Source organism: Vidua macroura, unplaced genomic scaffold, assembly GCF_024509145.1.
Source record: "Vidua macroura isolate BioBank_ID:100142 unplaced genomic scaffold, ASM2450914v1 whyUn_scaffold_156, whole genome shotgun sequence".
In the NCBI taxonomy this organism is placed as follows: domain Eukaryota; kingdom Metazoa; phylum Chordata; class Aves; order Passeriformes; family Viduidae; genus Vidua; species Vidua macroura.
Genome location: NW_026530557.1, coordinates 1 through 25,012, shown reverse-complemented (window position 1 = coordinate 25,012; position 25,012 = coordinate 1). Strand labels below are relative to the sequence as shown.

The 25,012-nt window shown below is 45.1% G+C and overlaps 1 protein-coding gene across 2 annotated transcripts; it reads left to right on the top strand.

The window, feature by feature from the left end:
- Nucleotides 1-10,735: 10,735 nt before the first annotated feature.
- On the top strand, nt 10,736-22,680 carry HGH1 (HGH1 homolog). Of its 2 annotated transcripts, XR_008435562.1 has the most exons (7): nt 10,736-11,941; nt 17,162-17,262; nt 19,397-19,495; nt 19,588-19,679; nt 21,448-21,570; nt 21,649-22,367; nt 22,401-22,680. XR_008435562.1 is itself a non-coding variant. In XM_053969291.1 (6 exons), the coding sequence occupies exons 1-6, from the start codon at nt 11,406-11,408 to the stop codon at nt 21,808-21,810; spliced, it is 1,113 nt and encodes a 370-aa protein (XP_053825266.1). In that variant the 5' UTR covers nt 10,736-11,405; the 3' UTR covers nt 21,811-22,680. The 2 variants fall into 2 exon arrangements, 1 of the variants encoding a protein (XP_053825266.1); XM_053969291.1 differs by having other exon boundaries at nt 21,649-22,680.
- The last annotated feature ends 2,332 nt before the right edge of the window (nt 22,681-25,012 follow it).

The window sequence follows — 25,012 nt, the reverse complement described above, 5'->3', positions numbered from 1 at the left end:
TCCATGGGAAAAATCCCTTTATCCATGGAAAAAATCTCTTTATCCATGGGAAAAATCCCTTTATCCATGGGAAAATCCCTTTATCCATGGGAAAAATCCCATTATCCCTGGGAAAAATCCCTTTATCCATTGGAAAATCCCTTTATCCATGGGAAAATCCCTTTATCCATGGGAAAAATCCCTTTATCCATTGGGAAATCCCTTTATCCATTGGAAAATCCCTTTACCCATGGGAAAAATCCCTTTATCCCTGGGAAAATCCCTTTATCCATTGGGAAATCCCTTTATCCATGGGAATATCTCTGTATTTGTGGGAAAAATCCCTTTATCCATGGGAAAATCCCTTTATCCATTGGGAAATCCCTTTATCCATGGGAAAAATCCCTTTATCCATTGGGAAATCCCTTTATCCATGGGAAAATACCTTTTATCCACAAGAAAATCCCTTTATCCATTGGAAAATCCCTTTACCCATGGGAAAAATCCCTGTATCCATGGAAAAATCCCTTTATCCATGGGAAAATCCCTTTATTTATGGGAAAAATCCCTTTGGGAACATCCCTTTATCCGTGGGAATATCCATTTATTTATGTGGGAAATCCCTTTATCCATGGGAATATCTCTGTATTTGTGGGAAAAATCCCTTTATCCATTGGGAAAATCCCTTTATCCATTGGAAAATCCCTTTATCCATGGGAAAAATCCCTTTATCCATTGGGAAATCCCTTTATCCATGGGAAAAATCCCTTTATCCATTGGGAAATCCCTTTATCCATGGGAAAAATCCCTTTATCCATGGAAAAATCCCTTTACCCATGGGAAAAATCCCTTTATCCCTGGGAAAATCCCTTTATCCATTGGAAAAATCCCTTTATCCATTGGAAAATCCCTTTATCCATTGGAAAGCCCTTTATCCATGGGAAAATTCCTTTTATCCCTGGGAAAATCCCTTTATCCATGGGAAATCCCTTTATCCATTGGAAAAATCCCTTTATCCATTGGAAAGCCCTTTATCCATGGGAAAATTCCTTTTATCCCTGGGAAAATCCCTTTATCCATGGGAAATCCCTTTATCCATTGGAAAATCCCTTTATCCATGGGAAAAATCCCTTTATCCCTGGGAAAAATCCCTTTATCCATGGGAATATTCCTTTATTTATGGGAAAAATCCCTTTGGGAACATCCCTTTATCCGTGGGAATATCCATTTATTTATGTGGGAAATCCCTTTATCCATGGGGTTAGACCTTTATCCCTGGGAAAAATCCCTTTATCCATTGGAAAAATCCCTTTATCCATGGAAAAATCCCTTTATCCATTGGAAAATCCCTTTATCCATGGAAAAATCCCTTTATCCATTGGAAAAATCCCTTCATCCATTAGAAAATCTCTTTATCCATTGGAAAATCCCTTTATCCATGGGAAAAATCCCTTTATCCATGGGAAAATCCCTTTATCCATGGGAAAATCCATTTATCCATGGGGATATCTCTGTATTTATGGGAAAAATCCCTTTATCCATCGGGAAAATCCCTTTATCCATGGAAAAATCCCTTTATCCATTGGAAAAATCCCTTTATCCATGGGAAAAAATCCCTTTATCCATTGGAAAATCCCTTTATCCATGGAAAAATCCCTTTATCCATGGGAAATCCCTTTATCCACGGGAAATCCCTTTATCCATTGGAAAATCCCTTTATCCATGGGAAAAATCCCTTTACCCATGGAAAAATCCCTTTATCCCTGGGAAAAATCCCTTTATCCATCGGGAAATCCCTTTATCCATTGGAAAATCCCTTTATCCATGGGAAAAATCCCTTTACCCATGGAAAAATCCCTTTATCCATCGGGAAATCCCTTTATCCATGGGAAAATCCCTTTATCCATTGGAAAATCCCTTTATCCATTGGAAAAATCCCTTTATCCATTGGAAAAATCCCTTTATCCCTGGGAAAAATCCCTTTATCCATGGGAATATTCCTTTATTTATGGGAAAAATCCCTTTGGAAACATCCCTTTATCCGTGGGAATATCCATTTATTTATGTGGGAAATCCCTTTATCCCTGGGAAAATCCCTTTATCCTGTGCTTTACCCCCAATTTCTCCTCTTTCCCTCGCCGTGTTTTCCGTCCCCGTGGAATTCCGGGATGGTTTGGCTTTGGAGGGACCTTCAGGATCGTGGTGTTTCCTTCAGCCCGTGGCCGGGGGACGCGTCCCACAGCAGTCCCAACCCGGCCGGGGACAATTCCCGGCGGGATCGCTCGGGGGAATTGAGGAAAGGGACGACGGGAAAGGGAGGGAGGAAAGGAACACCTGGAAAATCCAGCGCCGTCGTTGGACATTTGGTGTTTGCGTGGTTTGGTGTCACCCAAAGGTTTGGTGTCCCCAAAGGTTTGGTGTCCCCAAAGGTTTGGTGTCACCCGGGGTTTGGTGTCCCCAAAGGTTTGGTGTCCCCAAAGGTTTGGTGTCACCCAGGGTTTGGTGTCCCCAGGGTTTGGTGTCCCCAGGGTTTGGTGTCACCCAAAGGTTTGGTGTCCCCAAAGGTTTGGTGTCACCCAGGGTTTGGTGTCCCCAAGGGTTTGGTGTCACCCGGGGTTTGGTGTCACCCAAAGGTTTGGTGTCCCCAAAGGTTTGGTGTCACCAGGGTTTGGTGTCACCCAAAGGTTTGGTGTCACCCAAAGGTTTAGTGTCCCCAAAGGTTTGGTGTCACCCAGGATTTGGTGTCACCCAGGGTTTGGTGTCACCCAAAGGTTTGGTGTCACCCAAATGTTTGGTGTCACCAGGGTTTGGTGTCACCCAAAGGTTTGGTGTCACCCAAAGGTTTGGTGTCCCCAAGGGTTTGGTGTCACCCAAGGTTTGGTGTTCCCAGGGTTTGGTGTCCCCAAGGGTTTGGTGTCCCCAAAGGTTTGGTGTCCCCAAAGGTTTGGTGTCACCCAAAGGTTTGGTGTCACCCAAAGGTTTGGTGTCCCCAAAGGTTTGGTGTCACCCAGGGTTTGGTGTCACCCAAAGGTTTGGTGTCACCTGGGGTTTGGTGTCACCCAAAGGTTTGGTGTCACCCAAAGGTTTGGTGTCCCCAAGGGTTTGGTGTCACCCGGGGTTTGGTGTCACCCAAAGGTTTGGTGTCACCCGGGGTTTGGTGTCACCCAAAGGTTTGGTGTCACCCAGGGTTCTGTGTCCCCAAAGGTTTGGTGTCCCCAAGGGTTTGGTGTCCCCAAAGGTTTGGTGTCCCCAAAGGTTTGGTGTCACCCAAAGGTTTGGTGTCACCCAGGGTTTTGTGTCCCCAAAGGTTTGGTGTCCCCAGGGTTTGGTGTCACCCAGGGTTTGGTGTCCCCAAAGGTTTGGTGTCCCCAGGGTTTGGTGTCACCCAGGGTTTGGTGTCCCCAAAGGTTTGGTGTCCCCAAGGGTTTGGTGTCCCCAAAGGTTTGGTGTCACCCAAAGGTTTGGTGTCCCCAAGGGTTTGGTGTCCCCAAAGGTTTGGTGTCACCCAAAGGTTTGGTGTCACCCAGGGTTTGGTGTCCCCCAGGGTTTGGTGTCCCCAAAGGTTTGGTGTCCCCAAAGGTTTGGTGTCACCCAAAGGTTTGATTTCACCCAAAGGTTTGGTGTCACCCAGGGTTTGGTGTCACCCAGGATTTGGTGTCCGCAAGGGTTTGGTGTCCCCAAAGGTTTGGTGTCACCCAAAGGTTTGGTGTCCCCAAAGGTTTGGTGTCACCCAAAGGTTTGGTGTCCCCAAGGGTTCGGTGTCACCAGGGTTTGGTGTCACCCAAAGGTTTGGTGTCACCCAAAGGTTTGGTGTCACCCAGGGTTTGGTGTCACCCAAAGGTTTGGTGTCACCCGGGGTTTGGTGTCACCCAGGGTTTGGTGTCACCCAAGGGTTTGGTGTCACCCAAGGGTTTGGTGTCCCCAAAGGTTTGGTGTCACCCAAAGGTTTGGTGTCCCCAAAGGTTTGGTGTCACCCAAAGGTTTGGTGTCCCCAAGGGTTTGGTGTCACCCAAAGGTTTGGTGTCACCCGGGGTTTGGTGTCCCCAAAGGTTTGGTGTCCCCAGGGTTTGGTGTCACCCAAAGGTTTGGTGTCACCCAAAGGTTTGGTGTCACCCAAGGGTTTGGTGTCACCCAAAGGTTTGGTGTCACCCAAAGGTTTGGTGTCACCCAGGGTTTGGTGTCCCCAAAGGTTTGGTGTCACCCAAGGGTTTGGTGTCCCCAAAGGTTTGGTGTCCCCAAAGGTTTGGTGTCCCCCAAAGGTTTGGTGTCACCCAAAGGTTTGGTGTCCCCAGGGTTTGGTGTCACCCAAAGGTTTGGTGTCACCCGGGGTTTGGTGTCACCCAGGGTTTGGTGTCCCCAAGGGTTTGGTGTCACCCAGGGTTTGGTGTCCCCAAAGGTTTGGTGTCCCCAAGGGTTTGGTGTCCCCACAGGTTTGGTGTCACCAAGGGTTTGGTGTCACCCAAAGGTTTGGTGTCCCCAAGGGTTTGGTGTCACCCAGGGTTTGGTGTCACCCAAAGGTTTGGTGTCACCCAGGGTTTGGTGTCACCCAGGGTTTGGTGTCCCCAAAGGTTTGGTGTCACCCGGGGTTTGGTGTCTCCAAAGGTTTGGTGTCCCCAAGGGTTTGGTGTCCCCAAAGGTTTGGTGTCCCCAGGGTTTGGTGTCACCCAAAGATTTGGTGTCACCCAGGGTTTGGTGTCCCCAAGGGTTTGGTGTCCCCAAAGGTTTGGTGTCACCCAAAGGTTTGGTGTCACCCAGGGTTTGGTGTGACCAAGGGTTTGGTGTCCCAAAGGTTTGGTGTCACCCAGGGTTTGGTGTCACCCGGGGTTTGGTGTCCCCAAAGGTTTGGTGTCACCCAAAGGTTTGTTGTCCCCAAGGGTTTGGTGTCCCAAAGGTTTGGTGTCCCCAAGGCTTTGCTGTCACCCAGGGTTTGGTGTCACCCAAAGGTTTGGTGTCACCCAAAGGTTTGGTGTCACCAGGGTTTGGTGTCACCCAAAGGTTTGGTGTCCCCAAAGGTTTGGTGTCCCCAAAGGTTTGGTGTCCCCAAGGGTTTGGTGTCACCCAAAGGTTTGGTGTCACCCAAAGGTTTGGTGTCACCCAAAGGTTTGGTTTCACCCAGGGTTTGGTGTCACCCAGGGTTTGGTGTCCCCAAGGGTTTGGTGTCCCAAAAGGTTTGGTGTCCCCAAGGGTTTGGTGTCACCCAGGGTTTGGTGTCCCCAAAGGTTTGGTGTCACCCAGGGTTTGGTGTCCCCAAGGGTTTGGTGTCCCCAAAGGTTTGGTGTCCCCAAAGGTTTGGTGTCACCCAAAGGTTTGATTTCACCCAAAGGTTTGGTGTCACCCAGGGTTTGGTGTCACCCAGGGTTTGGTGTCACCCAGGATTTGGTGTCCGCAAGGGTTTGGTGTCACCAAAGGTTTGGTGTCCCCAAGGGTTTGGTGTCACCCAGGGTTTGGTGTCCCCAAAGCTTTGGTGTCCCCAAGGGTTTGGTGTCCCCAAAGGTTTGGTGTCACCAAAGGTTTGGTGTCCCCAAAGGTTTGGTGTCACCCAAAGGTTTGGTGTCCCCAAGGGTTTGGTGTCACCAGGGTTTGGTGTCACCCAAAGGTTTGGTGTCACCCAAAGGTTTGGTGTCACCCAGGGTTTGGTGTCACCCAAAGGTTTGGTGTCACCCGGGGTTTGGTGTCACCCAGGGTTTGGTGTCACCCAGGGTTTGGTGTCACCCAAGGGTTTGGTGTCCCCAAAGGTTTGGTGTCACCCAAAGGTTTGGTGTCCCCAAAGGTTTGGTGTCATCCAAAGGTTTGGTGTCCCCAAGGGTTTGGTGTCACCCAAAGGTTTGGTGTCACCCGGGGTTTGGTGTCCCCAAAGGTTTGGTGTCCCCAGGGTTTGGTGTCACCCAAAGGTTTGGTGTCACCCAAAGGTTTGGTGTCACCCAAGGGTTTGGTGTCACCCAAAGGTTTGGTGTCACCCAAAGGTTTGGTGTCACCCAGGGTTTGGTGTCCCCAAAGGTTTGGTGTCACCCAAGGGTTTGGTGTCCCCAAAGGTTTGGTGTCACCCAAAGGTTTGGTGTCCCCCAAAGGTTTGGTGTCACCCAAAGGTTTGGTGTCCCCCAAAGGTTTGGTGTCCCCAAAGGTTTGGTGTCCCCCAAAGGTTTGGTGTCACCCAAAGGTTTGGTGTCACCCAAAGGTTTGGTGTCCCCAGGGTTTGGTGTCACCCAGGGTTTGGTGTCCCCAAGGGTTTGGTGTCACCCAGGGTTTGGTGTCCCCAAAGGTTTGGTGTCCCCAAGGGTTTGGTGTCCCCACAGGTTTGGTGTCACCAAGGGTTTGGTGTCACCCAAAGGTTTGGTGTCCCCAAGGGTTTGGTGTCACCCAGGGTTTGGTGTCACCCAGGGTTTGGTGTCCCCAAAGGTTTGGTGTCCCCAAAGGTTTGGTGTCTCCAAAGGTTTGGTGTCCCCAAGGGTTTGGTGTCCCCAAAGGTTTGGTGTCCCCAGGGTTTGGTGTCACCCAAAGATTTGGTGTCACCCAGGGTTTGGTGTCCCCAAGGGTTTGGTGTCCCCAAAGGTTTGGTGTCACCCAAAGGTTTGGTGTCACCCAGGGTTTGGTGTGACCAAGGGTTTGGTGTCCCAAAGGTTTGGTGTCACCCAGGGTTTGGTGTCCCCAAAGGTTTGGTGTCACCCAAAGGTTTGTTGTCCCCAAGGGTTTGGTGTCCCAAAGGTTTGGTGTCCCCAAGGCTTTGCTGTCACCCAGGGTTTGGTGTCACCCAAAGGTTTGGTGTCACCCAAAGGTTTGGTGTCCCCAAAGGTTTGGTGTCCCCAAGGGTTTGGTGTCACCCAGGGTTTGGTGTCACCCAAAGGTTTGGTGTCACCCAGGGTTTGGTGTCCCCAAAGGTTTGGTGTCATCCAAAGGTTTGGTTTCACCCAGGGTTTGGTGTCCCCAGGGTTTGGTGTCACCCAGGGTTTGGTGTCACCCAAAGGTTTGGTGTCCCCAAAGGTTTGGTGTCACCCAGGGTTTGGTGTCACCCAAAGGTTTGGTGTCCCCAAGGGTTTGGTGTCACCCGGGGTTTGGTGTCACCCAGGGTTTGGTGTCACCCAAAGGTTTGGTGTCACCCAGGGTTTGGTGTCCCCAAGGGTTTGGTGTCACCCAAGGGTTTGGTGTCACCCAGAGTTTGGTGTCCCCAAGGGTTTGGTGTCCCCAAGGGTTTGGTGTCCCCAAAGGTTTGGTGTCCCCAAGGTTTGGTGTCCCCAAGGGTTTGGTGTCACCCGGGGTTTGGTGTCACCCAAAGGTTTGGTGTCCCAAAGGGTTTGGTATCACCCAGGGTTTGGTGTCACCCAAAGGTTTGGTGTCACCAGGGTTTGGTGTCCCCAAAGGTTTGGTGTCACCCAAGGGTTTGGTGTCACCCAAAGGTTTGGTGTCACCCAAGGGTTTGGTGTCCCCAAGGGTTTGGTGTCCCCAAAGGTTTGGTGTCACCCAGGGTTTGGTGTCCCCAAGGTTTTGGTGTCCCCAAAGGTTTGGTGTCACCCAGGGTTTCGTGTCACCCAAAGGTTTGGTGTCACCCAGGGTTTGGTGTCACCCAAAGGTTTGGTGTCACCCAGGGTTTGGTGTCCCCAAAGGTTTGGTGTCCCCAAAGGTTTGGTGTCACCCAAAGGTTTGGTGTCCCCAAAGGTTTGGTGTCACCCAAAGGTTTGGTGTCACCCAAAGGTTTGGTGTCCCCAAAGGTTTGGTGTCACCCAAAGGTTTGGTGTCACCCAGGGTTTGGTGTCCCCAAGGGTTTGGTGTCCCCAAAGGTTTGGTGTCACCCAGGGTTTGGTGTCCCCAAAGGTTTGGTGTCCCCAAAGGTTTGCTGTCCCCAAGGTTTTGGTGTCCCCAAAGGTTTGGTGTCCCCAAGGGTTTGGTGTCCCCAAAGGTTTGGTGTCCCCAAAGGTTTGGTGTCCCCAAAGGTTTGGTGTCACCCAGGGTTTGGTGTCACCCAAAGGTTTGGTGTCACCCAGGGTTTGGTGTCCCCAAAGGTTTGGTGTCACCCAAAGGTTTGGTGTCACCCAGGTTTTGGTGTCCCCAAGGGTTTGGTGTCACCCAAGGGTTTGGTGTCCCCAAAGGTTTGGTGTCCCCAAGGGTTTGGTGTCACCCAGGGTTTGGTGTCACCCAAAGGTTTGGTGTCACCCATGGTTTGGTGTCCCCCAGGGTTTGGTGTCACCCAGGGTTTGGTGTCCCCAAAGGTTTGGTGTCCCCAAGGGTTTGGTGTCACCCAAGGTTTGGTGTCACCCAAAGGTTTGGTGTCACCCAGGGTTTGGTGTCACCCAAAGGTTTGGTGTCCCCAAGGGTTTGGTGTCACCCAAAGGTTTGGTGTCACCCAAAGGTTTGGTGTCCCCAAGGGTTTGGTGTCACCCAGGGTTTGGTGTCCCCAAGGGTTTGGTGTCACCCAAAGGTTTGCTGTCCCCAAAGGTTTGGTGTCACCCAGGGTTTGGTGTCACCCAGGGTTTGGTGTCACCAAAGGTTTGGTGTCCCCAAAGGTTTGGTGTCCCCAGGGTTTGGTGTCCCCAGGGTTTGGTGTCACCCAGGGTTTGGTGTCACCCGGGGTTTGGTGTCCCCAGGGTTTGGTGTCCCCAAGGGTTTGGTGTCACCCAGGTTTTGGTGTCCCCAAGGGTTTGGTGCCCCCAAAGGTTTGGTGTCCCCAAAGGTTTGGTGTCCCAAGGGTTTGGTGTCACCCAGGGTTTGGTGTCCCCAAAGGTTTGGTGTCCCCAAAGGTTTGGTGTCCCCAAAGGTTTGGTGTCACCCAGGGTTTGGTGTCACCCAAAGGTTTGGTGTCACCCAGGGTTTGGTGTCCCCAAAGGTTTGGTGTCCCCAAGGGTTTGGTGTCACCCAGGGTTTGGTGTCACCCAAAGGTTTGGTGTCACCCATGGTTTGGTGTCCCCCAGGGTTTGGTGTCACCCAGGGTTTGGTGTCCCCAAAGGTTTGGTGTCCCCAAGGGTTTGGTGTCACCCAAGGTTTGGTGTCACCCAAAGGTTTGGTGTCACCCAGGGTTTGGTGTCACCCAAAGGTTTGGTGTCACCCAAGGTTTGGTGTCCCCAAAGGTTTGGTGTCACCCAAAGGTTTGGTGTCCCCAAGGGTTTGGTGTCACCCAAAGGTTTGGTGTCACCCAAAGGTTTGGTGTCCCCAAGGGTTTGGTGTCACCCAGGGTTTGGTGTCCCCAAAGGTTTGGTGTCACCCAGGGTTTGGTGTCACCCAAAGGTTTGGTGTCACCAAAGGTTTGGTGTCACCCGGGGTTTGGTGTCACCCAAGGTTTGGTGTCACCCAAAGGTTTGGTGTCACCCAGGGTTTGGTGTCCCCAAAGGTTTGGTGTCCCCAAAGGTTTGGTGTCACCCAAAGGTTTGGTGTCACCCAGGGTTTGGTGTCCCCAAAGTTTTGGTGTCACCCAGGGTTTGGTGTCACCCAAGGGTTTGGTGTCCCCAAGGGTTTGGTGTCACCCAAGGGTTTGGTGTCCCCAAGGGTTTGGTGTCACCCAAGGGTTTGGTGTCCCCAAAGGTTTGGTGTCACCCAAAGGTTTGGTGTCACCCAGGGTTTGGTGTCCCCCAAGGGTTTGGTGTCACCCAAAGGTTTGGTGTCACCCAGGGTTTGGTGTCCCCCAAAGGTTTGGTGTCCCCAAGGGTTTGGTGTCACCCAGGGTTTGGTGTCACCCGGGGTTTTGGTGTCCCCAAAGGTTTGGTGTCACCCAGGGTTTGGTGTCCCCCAAGGGTTTGGTGTCACCCAAAGGTTTGGTGTCACCCAGGGTTTGGTGTCCCCAAAGGTTTGGTGTCACCCAGGGTTTGGTGTCCCCAAGGGTTTGGTGTCACCCGGGGTTTTGGTGTCACCCAAAGGTTTGGTGTCCCCAAAGGTTTGGTGTCACCCAAGGGTTTGGTGTCCCCAAAGGTTTGGTGTCACCCAAGGTTTGGTGTCCCCAAAGGTTTGGTGTCACCCAAAGGTTTGGTGTCACCCAAGGTTTGGTGTCACCCAAGGGTTTGGTGTCCCCAAAGGTTTGGTGTCACCCAAAGGTTTGGTGTCCCCAAAGGTTTGGTGTCAGCAGGGTTTGTTGTCCCCAAGGGTTTGGTGTCCCCAGGGTTTGGTGTCCCCAAAGGTTTGGTGTCCCCAAAGGTTTGGTGTCACCCAGAGGTTTGGTGTCACCCAAGGTTTGGTGTCACCCAGGGTTTGGTGTCCCCAAAGGTTTGGTGTCCCCAAAGGTTTGGTGTCCCCAAAGGTTTGGTGTCCCCCAGGGTTTGGTGTCACCCAGGGTTTGGTGTCCCCAAAGGTTTGGTGTCCCCAAAGGTTTGGTGTCCCCAAGGGTTTGGTGTCACCCAGGGTTTGGTGTCACCCAAAGGTTTGGTGTCCCCAAAGGTTTGGTGTCCCCAGGGTTTGGTGTCACCCAGGGTTTGGTGTCCCCCGGGGTTTGGTGTCCCCAAAGGTTTGGTGTCCCCAAAGGTTTGGTGTCACCCAGGGTTTGGTGTCACCCAGGGTTTGGTGTCCCCAAGGGTTTGGTGTCACCCAAGGGTTTGGTGTCACCCAGGGTTTGGTGTCACCCAGGGTTTGGTGTCCCCAAAGGTTTGGTGTCCCCAAAGGTTTGGTGTCACCCAGGGTTTGGTGTCCCCAAGGGTTTGGTGTCACCCAAAGGTTTGGTGTCCCCAGAACTTGGACCCGCTTTAAGGGATTCAGGCCTGGTTTGGGAATTCGGGCCTGGCTTAAGGGATTCCAAGCTGAGTTCAGGGATTTTAGGCCTGAACGAAGTGATTTTAAGCCGGTTTCAGGGATTTATTTGGGGGATTCGGGCCTGATTTAGGGGATTTCGAGATGATTTAAGGGATTCGGGCCTGATTTAGGGGATTTCGAGATGATTTAAGGGATTTCGGCCTGGTTTAGGAGATTCAGAGAGGCCCCAGCGTTGGTTTTGTGTTTCAGGCCTCACCTGGGCCCTGCCTGAGGCGCCGCGCCGCTCCTTTCCGTACAGCCGTCCTTCCCACAATCCCTGTCTGCCAAAGGCCCTCCCCTTCCGCCACCACCGCCGCATCCCATTGGTTTAGCTGTTTACCGCCCCGTGTTTCGCGGCGCTGATTGGCTGCTCGGCCTGTCCATCACGGTGGTTGCCAGGCGATGCCGCCATTTTGCGTCCCGACCATGGCGGCACAGAAGGGGACGGCAGAGCCAGCGTTGCAGCCGTTACCGGTGGCGGCCGAAGCCCCGCGAGCGGACACGGCTTTGACCGTACCGGTCCATGGCTCCGTGGCCTAATTGGCCCCGCGTGTGGGAGCCCGTACGGCGCTTTTCCGTACAACCCTCCCTTCCCACCACCCCTCTCTCCCTCCCTTCCGACGGCGTGCCCGCACCCCATTGGCTAATCACCTCCACCTCCCTGTATTCGCGGCGCTGATTGGCCGCTCCACCCGGCCATCTCGCCGTTGCCAAGCAACGCGGCCATGGCGGCGGTTGCGAAGGAGGCCGCGGCCATGGAGGAGGCCAACAGCGAGGCGGCGGCGTCCGCGGCGCTGTCGGAGCTCACGGCGCTGCTCTCCCCGTCCTGCCCCGCCGCTCCCGAAGCGGCCGAGGCCGCTCTGGCGCTGTCGGGCAGCGCCTCGGGCCGGGCGCTGCTCGCGGCACACCCCGCGGCCTTGTCGGCCTTGTCCGCCCTGGCCGCCTCGGCCTCGCGTGGATCCCGGCCCGCCTTGGCCGCGCTGGTGAACGCATCCTCCGAGCCCGCCGCGCTGGAGCCGCTCCTCCCCGCCGTGCCGCGGCTCTCCGCGCTCCTGCCCGGCTCCGCGGAGGCCTGCGGCGTGTTGGCCAACCTGAGCCGCGACGCCGCGGGCGCCGCGCGGGTGCTGCGGGCGCTGGGCCCCGCGGCGGAGGCGCTGCTGCGGGCGCTGAGCGCGGCGCGGCCGCCGGCGGAGCTGGGGCCGCTGCTCTGCAACCTGAGCCGGGCGGGCGAGGCGCGGAGCGCGCTGCTCGAGCCCTCGGGGTGAGCGGCCGGCGGAGGGAACGCGGAGCGCGGGGGCCCGGGGGGCTTTGGGGAGCTGTACGGGGTGTGCGTTGTGGGGATTCCTTGTGGGAATGGGGTGTAATATAATGGGGTGTAATATAATGGGGTGTAATGTAATGGGGTGTAATATAATGTAATGTAATATCATAATATCATATCATAATCCTGTATTTAATGTAATATAATGTAATATAATATATTGTAATGCAATATAATATAATATAATATAATATAATATAATATAATATAATATAATATAATATAATATAATATAATATAATATAAATGTAATATAATATAATATATAACATTATATATTGTGTAATTAATATAATATTTAATATGTACTATGATACAATATGAAATACAATAATATAATTAATATAATACAATATCATATTATATCATATTATATATAATATTATGTAAAAAATATTATATGATACAATATATAATATAGTGTAATTTAATATAATATAATATAATATAATATAAATTATATATGTAATATGATGTACTGTAATATAATAAAAATGTAATGATATAATACAATAACATATAATATATAATATTATATAATGTAATTAATATAATGACATAATGTGGTAAAATATATAGTATAATGTAATATAATATTATATTATATTTTCATATATATTATAAATATACATATAATTATAATATAATATAACATAATAATATAATATAATATAATATAATATAATATAATATAATATAATATAATATAATGTAATGTAATATAACATACATAACATAACATAATATGTATCGTATATTATATTATATTATATTATATTATATTATATTATATTATATTATATTACATATGGTATATTATATAATGCAATATTGGCATTTTTTGGTGATTTTTTGAGTATTTTTGGGAGAGTTTTTGGAGATTTTTTGTTGAATTTTCGAGTATTTTTGGGAGGATTTTTTTGAGATTTTTAAAGAATTTTGGGATTATTGTTCTTTTGGACACGGGAGGCCAGAATTGGGATTTTTGGGGTGTTTTGATTGCATATATGATATAATGTGATATAATGTGATATAATGTGATATAATATGATATAATGTGATATAATGTAATGTAATGTAATGTAATATAGTATAATATAATATAATATAATATAATATAATATAATATAATATAATATAATATAATATAATATAATATAATATAATATAATATAATATAATATAATATAATATAATATAATATAATATAATATAATATAATATATAGTATGGTTTATTATATAATGCAATATCGGCATTTTTTGTTGAATTTTTGAGTATTTTTGGGGGAGTTTTTGGAGATTTTTTGTTGAATTTTTGAGTATTTTTGGGGGAGTTTTTGGAGATTTTTTGTTGAATTTTTGAGTATTTTTGGGGGAGTTTTTGGAGATTTTTTGTTGAATTTTTGGGTATTTTTGGGGGAGTTTTTGGAGATTTTTTGTTGAATTTTTGGGTATTTTTGGGGGGATTTTTTAGAGATTTTTAAGGAATTTTGGGGATTATTGTTCTTTTGGACACGGCAGGCCAGAATTGGGATTTTTTGGGTGTTTTGATTGCAGATATGATATCATATTATATGATATAACATAATGTAATGTAATATAATATGATACAGTAAGATATAAATAAAATATGAATAGAATATTATATAATAAGGTATGAATATAATATAATATAATATAATATAATATAATATAATATAATATAATATAATATAAGCAGTATAATATTGTGTATTATATAATTAACATAATTAATGTAATTAATGTAATATGTAATATGATGTACTATAATAAAAATGTAATGATATAATATAATACAATAACATCATGTATTATACATAATATTATATAATGTAATTAATGGAATGATATAATAGGGTAAAATATATAATGTAATGTAATATAATGTAGTGTAATATAATGTAATATAATATAATGTAATATAATATAATATAATATGATATAATATAATATAATATAATATAATATAATATAATATAATATAATATAATATAATATATTATATATAAAATATATTATAATATAATTATACTACATAACACATTATATTATATTATATTATATTATATTATATTATATTATATTATATTATATAACATATAGTATGGTTTATTATATAATGCAATATCAGCATTTTTTGGTGATTTTTTGAGTATTTTTGGGGGAGTTTTTGGAGATTTTTTGTTGAATTTTTGAGTATTTTTGGGGGGATTTTTTTGAGATTTTTAAGGAATTTTGGGGATTATTGTTCTTTTGGACAGGGCAGGCCAGAATTGGGATTTTTTGGGTGTGTTGATTGCAGATATGATATAATGTGATATGATATAACATAATGTAATGTAATATAATATGATACAGTAAGATATAAATAAAATATGAATAGAATATTATATAATAAGGTATGAATATAATATAATATAATATAATATAATATAATATAATATAATATAATATAATATAATATAATATAATATAATATAATATAATATAATATAATATAATATAATATAATGTAATATAATATAAGCAGTATAATATTGTGTATTATATAATTAACATAATTAATGTAATTAATGTAATATGTAATATGATGTACTATAATAAAAATGTAATGATATAATATAATACAATAACATCATGTATTATACATAATATTATATAATGTAATTAATGGAATGATATAATAGGGTAAAATATATAATGTAATGTAATATAATGTAATATATTATAATGTAATATAATATAATGTATTATAATATAATGTAATATAATATAATATAATGTAATATTATATTATATTATATTATATTATATTATATTATATTATATTATATTATATTATATTATATTATATTATATTATATTATATTATATTATATTAACATATATTATGGTTTATTATATAATGCAATATCAGCATTTTTTGGTGATTTTTCGAGTATTTTTTGGGCGAGTTTTTGGAGATTTTTTGTTGAATTTTTGAGTATTTTTGGGGGAGTTTTTGGAGATTTTTTGTTGAATTTTTGAGTATTTTTTGGGGGAGTTTTTGGCGATTTTTTGTTGAATTTTCGAGTATTTTTGGGGGGATTTTTTAGGGATTTTTAAGGAATTTTGGGGATTATTGTTCTTTTGGACAGGGCAAGCCAGAATTGGGATTTTTGGGGTGTTTTAATTGCATATATGATATAATGTGATGTAATATAATATAATGTGATGTAATATAATATAATATAATATAATATAATATAATATAATATAATACAATGTAATACAATGTAATATAATGTAATATAATATAATATAACATAACATAACATAACATAATATAATATAACATTAACATAACATAACATAACATAATATAATATAATTTAATATAATATAATATAATATAATATAATGTGATATAATATAATATAATATAATATAATATAATATAATACAATGTAATACAATGTAATATAATGTAATATAATGTAATATAATATAATATAATATAATATAACATAACATAACATAGCATAATATAATATAATATAATTTAACATTAACATAACATAACATAACATAACATAACATAACATAACATAACATAATATAATATAATATAATATAATATAATATAATATAATATAACATATAGTATGGTATATTATATAATGCAATATCGGCATTTTTTGGTGGTTTTTCGAGTATTTTTGGGGGAGTTTTTGGAGATTTTTTGTTGAATTTTCGAGTATTTTTGGGGGGATTTTTTAGAGATTTTTAAGGAATTTTGGGGATTATTGTTCTTTTGGACACGGGAGGCCAGAATTGGGATTTTTTGGGTGTTTTGATTGCAGATATGATATAATATGATATGATATAATATAATGTAATATAATATGATACAGTAAGATATGAATAGAATATAAATAGAATATTCTATAATAAGATATGAATATAACATAACATAACATAACATAATATAATATAATGTAATATAATATAATATAATATAATATAATATAATATAATATAATATAACACAACAATATAATATAATATAATATAATATAATATAATATAATATAATATAATATAATATAATATAATATAATATAATATAATATAATATAATATAATATAATATAATATAATATAATATAATATAATATAACACAACAATATAATATAATATAACATATAGTATGGTATATTATATAATGCAATATCGGCATTTTTTGTTGTATTTTTGAGTATTTTTGGGGGAGTTTTTGGAGATTTTTTGTTGAATTTTTGGGGATTTTTGGGGGGATTTTTTTGAGATTTTTAAGGAATTTTGGGGATTCTTGTTCTTTTGGACAAGGCAGGCCAGAATTGGGATTTCTTTGGGTGTTTTAATTGCATATATGTTATAATGTGATATAATGTGATATAATGTGATATAATGTGATATGATTAATATAATATAATATAATATAATATAATATAATATAAGCAGTATAATATGGTGTATTATATAATTAATATAATTAATGTAATTAATGTAATATGTAATATGATGTACTATAATAAAAATGTAATGATATAATATAATACAATAACATCATGTATTATACATAATATTATATAATGTAATTAATAGAATGATATAATATGGTAAAATATGTAATGTAATGTAATATAATGTAATATAATATAATATAATGTAATATAATATAATGTATTATAATATAATATAATGTAATATAATATAATGTAATATAATATATTATATTATATTATATTATATTATATTATATTATATTATATTATATTATATTATATTATATTATATTATATTATATTATATTATATTATATTATATTATATTATATTATATTATATTATATTATATTGTATTATATAACATATAGTATGGTTTATTATATAATGCAATATCGGCATTTTTTGTTGAATTTTTGAGTATTTTTGGGGGAGTTTTTGGAGATTTTTTGTTGAATTTTTGAGTATTTTTGGGGGAGTTTTTGGAGATTTTTTGTTGAATTTTCGAGTATTTTTGGGGGGATTTTTTAGAGATTTTTAAGGAATTTTGGGGATTCTTGTTCTTTTGGACAAGGCAGGCCAGAATTGGGATTTTTGGGGTGTTTTTCAGGCGGGTGCTGCGGCGGCTCCTGGCCCTGGTGCGGTGCCCGGACTCGGCCGTGATGAGGAGAGGAGTGGTGGGAGCGCTCAGGAACTGCTGCTTCCAGCACGGTAAAAAATCCAGAATTTTGGGGCTTTTTTAAAATTTTTGGGGTGTTTTTTTTTTTTTTTTTTGGTTGGTTTTGAGATTTTTTTTCGAGTTTTTTGGGGGATTTTTTGTGATTTTTTTTGGGGGGGGGTTTAATGAGAATTTTATGTGTTTGTGGAGTGGTTTTTTTGTTTGTTTTGGGATTTTTTGGGGGTTTTTTTTGGTGAATATTTTGGGATTTTTGGGGGGTATTTTGAGAAGTTTTGGGGGTTTTTGTTGGATTATTTGGGTGATTTTTTGCGAATATTTTGTGATTTTTTTTGAGGGATTTTTTGAGAATTTTTGGGAGTTTTTGTTGGATTTTTTCAGGATTTTTTGGGCTTTTTTTGTGGATATTTTGGGAATTTTTGGGGATTTTTTTTTTTTTTTTTGAGAATTTTTGGGGGAATCTTTTGGGATTTTTTTGGGGGGGATTTTTGGGAATATTTCCCCGGAATTGATGGAATTCTGGGATTTGCAGCCTCGGGAAGCAGGGCAGCAACTGAGGCCGAGGATTCCCAGAATTCCCTGGAAAACGGGGCTGGGGAGAATCCTCCTGCTGGGAAAGGATCCGGAAAAATTCCCTGGAAATTTTTGGAATAGGATTTGGGGAATTTGAGCTTCTGGGACTGGAAATTTGGGGTGAAAATTTGGGGATTTTGGGGGGGGCTTTTTTGTGGGGTTTTTTGGGAATTTCAGGACCGAAGTGGAGCAGTGGAATGGAAAAATTTGGGGATGAAATTGGGGGATTTGGGGATGGAATTTGGGAATTTGGAATTCTGGGAGCGGGAATTTGGGGAATTTTGGGTGAAATTTGAGGGATTCGGGGTGAAATTTTGGGATTTTTTGGGGTTTTTTTTGGGGGGATTTTCTTGATGGAAGTTGAGAAGCGGAAGAGAAAAATTTGGGGATGGAATTGGGGAATTTGGGAATTCCAGAAAAATTCCCAGCTGGAATTCCCATCCCTGTGGGGGTGGGGTGGGGCTGAGGATCCCGGAGGATTTTGGGACGGAATTCCCAATTCCAGGATGGAATTCCCAGGGAATTTTGGCCGCTGGAATTCCCAGCTCGGAGCATTCCCGGGATTTTGGGAATTGTCCCGGTCCTTGGAATGCTGGGATGGGATCGTCCCTAAATCCCTCCCATCCCAGAATTCCTGGGATCCCTGGAAGGGCCCAATTCCAGCTGGGAATGAGGAATCCCGAGGAAAATCATGGAGTTCTCTGGAATCCCAACTAAAATCCTGGAATTCTGTGGAATCCTGTTAAAAATCCTGGAATTTCATAAAATAATGGAAAAATAATGGAATTTCATTGAAATCCAAACTAAAATATTGGAATTCCTTGGAATCCCAACTAAAATCCTGGAATTCCATGGGATCCTGTTAAAAATCCTGGAATTCCATGGAATCCTAACTAAAATCCTGGAATTTCATTGAAATCCCAACTAAAATCATGGAATTCCATGGAATCCTGGTAAAAATCCTGGAATTCCATGGAATCCTAACTAAAATCCTGGAATTCCGTGGAATCCCAACTAAAATCCTGGAATTCCGTGGAATCCTGGTAAAAATCCTGGAATTCCATGGAATCCTGGTAAAAATCCTGGAATTCCATGGAATCCTAACTAAAATCCTGGAATTCCATGGAATCCTGGTAAAAATCCTGGAATTTCATTGAAATCCCAACTAAAATCCTGGAATTCCATGGAATCCTGGTAAAAATCCTGGAATTCCATGGAATCCCAACTAAAATCCTGGAATTTTATTGAAATTCCAGCTAAAATCCTGGAATTCCGTGGGATTCTGCATGGGAGAAGAGGGAACGGCCTCGGGTTGGGATTTTTGGGAATATTCCCCTGGAATTGCTGGAATTGCTGGAATTCCCATCCCCGCGGCTGCGGGATGGGAGAACCCAAACATTCCCAAAATTCCTGGAAAAGTGGAGGCAGGATAAGGCAGGGAAAAAAAAAGAAGAAAAAAGCGGGAAAAGCAGAAATTGGGGGGGGGAAAAAAAAACCAAAAAAAACAACCAAATTTTGGGGAAAATCCACCTCGATCCCGTTCCCGGTTCGACGGGCGGCGTCGGGATGAGATTCCCAAAATTCCCGAATTCCCAGAGAACCACGAGCGGCTGCTGAGCGCCGAGGTGGACGCGCTGCCGTTCCTGCTGCTCCCACTGGCCGGCCCCGAGGAGCTCCCCGAGGAGGAGATGGAGCGTGAGCAGGGATTTTGGGGTGTTCTTCTGGGGATTTTTGGGAATGTCCCGAATATTCCCGGATTTCCCGAGGGGGTTTTGTTGCCGTTCCAGAACTCCCCGTGGATCTGCAGTACCTCCCCCCGGAGCACCGGCGGGAAGAGGAGCCGGAGATCCGCAAGATGCTGCTGGAAACGTTGATGCTGGTGGGGAATTTTGGGGTTCCTTGAGGAATTCTATGGGTTCCATGAGGAATTTTGGGGGTTCCATGAGGAATTTTGGGGGTTCCTTGAGGAATTTTGGGGGTTTCTTGAGGATTATTTGGGGTTCCTTGAGGAATTTTGAAGGTTCCTTGAGGAACATTGGGGATTATATGAGGAATTTTGTGGGTTCCATGGGGAATTTTGGGGGTTCCATGAGGAATTTTGGGGTTCCTTGAGGAATTTTGGGGGTTCCCTGAGGAATATTAGGGGTTCCTGCAAAAATTTGAGGTTCTCTGAGGAATTTTGGGGGTTCCTTGAGGAATTTTGGGGGTTCCTTGAGGAATATTGGGGGTTCCTTGAGGAATTTTGGGGGTTCCTTGAGGATTATTTGGGGTTCCATGAGGAATTTTGAAGGTTCCTTGAGGACTATTGGGGATTATTTGAGGAATTTTTTGGGTTCCATGGGGAATTTTGGGGGTTCCATGAGGAATTTTGGGAGTTCCATGAGGAATTTTGGGGGTTCCTTGAGGAATTTTGGGGGTTCCATGAGGAATTTTGGGGGTTCCTGCAGAAATTTGAGGTTCTTTGATGAATTTTGGGGGTTCCTTGAGGAATTTTGGGGGTTCCTTGACGAATGTTACGGGTCTCTGCAGAAATTTGAGGTTCTCTGAGGAATTTTGGGGGTTCCTTGAGGATTATTTGGGGATTCCTTGAGGAATTTTGGGGTTCCTTCAGGAATTTTTGGGGTTCCATGAGGGATTTTAGGGTTCCTTGAGGAATTCTGTGGGTTCCCTGAGGAATATTAGGGGTTCCTGCAGAAATTTGAGGTTTTTTGATGAATTGTGGGGGTTCCATGAGGAATTTTGGGGGTTCCTGCAGAAATTTGAGGTTCTTTGATGAATTTTGGGGGTTCCATGAGGAATTTTTGGGGTTCCCTGAGGAATTTTGGGGGTTCCATGTGAAATACTGGGGGTTCCTTGAGGAATATTAGGGGTTCCTGCAGAAATTTGAGGTTCTCTGAGGAATTTTGGGGGTTCCTTGAGGATTATTTGGGGTTCCTCACGGAATTTGAGTTTCTTTGATGAATTTTGGGGGTTCTCTGAGGAATTTTGGGGGTTCCTTGAGGAATTCTGTGGGTTCCATGAGGAATTTTGGGGGTTCCTCCAGGAATTTTGGGGGTTCCTTGAGGAATTTTGGGGGTTCCATGTGAAATACTGGGGGTTCCTTGGGGAATATTAGGGGTTCCTGCAGAAATTTGAGGTTCCATGAGGAATTTTTGGGGTTCCCTGAGGAATTTTGGGGGTTCCATGTGAAATACTGGGGGTTCCTTGAGGAATATTAGGGGTTCCTGCAGAAATTTGAGGTTCCTTGAGGAATTTTGGGGGTTCCTTGAGGATTATTTGGGGCCTCCTTGAGGAATTTTGGGGTTCCTTCAGGGATTTTGGGGGTTCCTTGAGGATTATTTGGGGGTTCCTTGAGGAATTTTGGGGTTCCTTGAGGAATTCTGTGGGTTCCATGAGGGATTTTGGGCTCCCTTGAGGAATTTTGGGCTTCCAAAAACACTTTGGTCGTGCCATGCGCAACTCTGGGGTTCCTTGAGGACTCCTTGGAGCTCTGTGAGAACTTCTTGACGTTCCACAAAGAATTTCGAGGTTTCAACAGCAAATTTCGCTGCCCACGACAAAACTTTGTGTTCTTCGAGGGATTTCGGCTCCCACTCCCAAAATCCCAGAATTCCCAACTCTTTTTTGTCCCCGATGTCCCCGAGCAGCTGGCGGCCACCAAGCCCGGCCGGCTCCACCTGAGATCCCGAGGTTCCTACCTGGTTCTCCGTGAGCTCCACGCCTGGGAGAAGGACCCCGAGGTGCTCAGCACCTGCCAGAAGCTGATCCAGGTGGGGCCGGCGGGGCCGGGCGGGTCCCGGCGGTTTCGGGGCGGTTTCGGGAGTTTTGGGGGTGTCCCCTCCCACCAGGTGCTGATCGGGGACGAGCCGGAGGCGGGCATGGAGAACCTGCTGGAGGTGACAATTCCCGAGGAGCTGGAGCGGCGCCTGAGGGACCTGGACAGGGAGGAGGAGGAGGAGGAGCAGCGGAGGAAGGAGCGGGAACACGAGGGGACGGGGACGGCCGGGTGACAGCGGCACGTCACCGGGAGGTCACCGGGAGGCCTCCAGGGGACAGTGGGGTGTCCTTGTGGTGACAATGGGATGATGTCCCCAAAAATCCACGGGGTCCTCGAAGAGCCATCTCTGTGACAACGGGGTGGCCCCAAGGGTCACGGTGGTGACAATGGGACGATGTCACCAAAAAGCCACCGTTGTGACAAGGGGGCGGTCCCAATGTCATGGTGGTGAGAACATGGTGTCCCCAGAAAGCCACCGTGGTGACAACGGGGTGCCATCTTGATGATAATGGGGTGTCCATAAAGAGCCACCATGGTGACAATGGGGTGTCCATAAAGAGGCGTCTTGGTGACCACGGGGTGTCCATAAAGAGCCATCTTGGTGACAATGGCACGTCCTCAATGACCACCATGGTGACAACGGGGTGTCCCCAAAAAGCCACCATGGTGACAATGTGGTGTCCATAAAGAGCCGTCTTGGTGACAATGGCATGTCCTCAATGACCACCATGGTGACAACGGGGTGTCCATAAAGAGCCATCTTGGTGACAATGGGGTGTCCATAAAGAGGTGTCTTGGTGACCACGGGATGTCCATAAAGAGCCATCTTGGTGACAATGGCACGTCCTCAATGACCACCATGGTGGGGTGACCCCAGTGGGGTGTCCATAAAGAAGCATCTTGGTGACCACGGGGTGTCCCTAGAAATCCACCATGGTGACAATGGGGTGTCCATAAAGAGCCATCTTGGTGACAGTGTCGTGTCTTCAAGGGCCACCGTGGTGACAACAGGGTGTCCATAAAGAGCCACCATGGTGACAACGGGGTGTCCCCAAGGGCCACCGTGGTGACAACGGGGTGTCCATAAAGAAGCATCTTGGTGCCAATGAGGTGTCCCCAAGGGCCACCATGGTGACAACAGGGTGTCCATAAAGAGCCACCGTGGTGACAACGGGGGTGTCAATAAAGAGCCATCTTGGTGACAATGGGGGTTTCCCCAAAAAGCCACCATGGTGACAACATAGTGTCCATAAAGAGCCATCTTGGTGACAATGGCATGTCCTCAATGACCACCATGGTGACTGTGGGGTGTCCATAAAGAGCCACCATGGTGACAATGTCGTGTCTTCAAGGGCCACCGTGGTGACAACGTGGTGTCCATAAAGAGCCACCATGGTGACAACGGGGTGTCCCCAAGGGCCACCGTGGTGACAAGGGGTGTCCATAAAGATCCACCATGGGTGACGACGGGGGTGTCCATGAAGAGCCATCTTGGTGACAATGGGGTGTCCATAAAGAGCCACCATGGTGACAATGGGGTGTCCTCAAGGGCCACCATGGTTGACAATGGGTTGTCCGTAAATATCCATCTTGGTGACAGTGGGATGGTGTCCCCAAGGCTCCACCGTGGTGACAATGTCATCTCCCCAAGGGCCACCATGGTGACCACAGGGTGTCCATAAAGATCCACCATGGTGACAACAGGGTGTCCTCAAGGACCACCATGGTGACAACGGGGTGTCCATAAAGAGCCATCTTGGTGACAATGGGGTGTCCCCAAAAAGCCACCATGGTGACAACATAGTGTCCATAAAGAACCATCTTGGTGACAATGGCATGTCCTCAATGACCACCATGGTGACAGTGGGGTGTCCATAAAGAGCCACCATGGTGACAACGGGGTGTCCCTAGAAATCCACCATGGTGACAGTGGGGGTGTCCATAAAGAGCCACCATGGTGACAATGTCGTGTCTTCAAGGGCCACTGTGGTGACAACGTGGTGTCCATAAAGAACCATTTTGGTGACAATGTCGTGTCCTCACTGGCCATCTTGGTGAAAACGGGGTGTCCCCAAAAAGCCACCATGGTGACAACGGGGGTGTCCATAAAGACCCATCTTGGTGACAATGGGATGGTGTCCCCAAGGCTCCACCGTGGTGACAATGGGGTGTCCTCAAGGGCCACCGTGTTGACAAGGGGTGTCCATAAAGATCCACCATGGTGACGACGGGGTGTCCATGAAGAGCCATCTTGGTGACAATGGGGTGTCCATAAAGAGCCACCATGGTGACAATGGGGTGTCCTCAAGGGCCACCATGGTTGACAATGGGTTGTCCATAAATATCATCTTGGTGACAGTGGGATGGTGTCCCCAAGGCTCCACCGTGGTGACAATGTCATCTCCCCAAAGGCCACCATGGTGACAACGGGGGTGTCCATAAAGAGCCATCTTGGTGACAACGGGGGTGTCCCCAAGGGCCGCCATGGTGACAGTGGGGTGTCCATAAAGAGCCACCATGGTGACAACGGGATGTCCTCAAGGGCCACCATGGTGACAATGGGGTGTCCTCAAGGGCCACCATGGTTGACAGTGGGTTGTCCGTAAAATATCCATCTTGGTGACAGTGGGATGGTGTCCCCAAGGCTCCACCGTGGTGACAAGATGTCCGCAAGGAGCCACTGTGGTGACAATGGGATGTCCCCAAGGGCCACTGTGGTGACAACAAGATGTCCCCAAGGAGCCATCGTGGTGACAATGAGATGTCCCCAAGGGCCACCATTGCGGCAGTGGGATGTCCCCAAGGGCAACCGTGGTGACAGTGAGATGTCACCAAAGAATCATCTTTGTGACCGTGGGATGTCCCCAAGGAGCCACCTTGCAGAAAACGGGTGTGTCCCCAAGGAGCCACCATGGTGACAACCAGGTGTCACCAAAGCTCCATGGTGGTGACAGTGGGATGGTGTCCTCAAGAGTCACCATGGTGACAATGGGATGTCCCCAAGGAGTCATCTTGGTGACAATGGGATGTCACCAAAGTTCCATGGTGGTGTCAGTGACAATGGGATGTCCCCAAGGAGCCGCCTTGGAGAAAACAGGGTGTCCCCAAGGAACCAACATGGTGACAATGAGATGTCACCAAAGCTCCATGGTGGTGACAATGGGATGGTGTGCTCAAGGGTCACCATGGTGACAATGGGATGTCCCCAAGGGCCACCGTGGTGACAACGAGATGTCCCCAAGGAGCCATCATGGTGACAATGAGATGTCACCAAAGCTCCATGGTGGTGACAGTGGGATGGTGTCCTCAAGGGTCACTCTGGTGACAATGGGATGTCCCCAAGGGCCACCGTGGTGACAACAAGATGTCCGCAAGGAGCCACCGTGGTGACAATGGGATGTCCCCAAGGGCCACCGTGGTGACAACTAGATGTC

Coding starts and splice junctions, on each gene's coding strand:
- HGH1 (XM_053969291.1), top strand. CDS start 11,406: ATGGCGGCGGTTGCGAAGGAGGCCGCGGCCATGGAGGAGGCCAACAGC. Junction 11,942..17,161: donor GCGCTGCTCGAGCCCTCGGG/GTGAGCGGCCGG, acceptor GGTGTTTTTCAG/GCGGGTGCTGCGGCGGCTCC. Junction 21,571..21,648: donor CCTGCCAGAAGCTGATCCAG/GTGGGGCCGGCG, acceptor CCCTCCCACCAG/GTGCTGATCGGGGACGAGCC.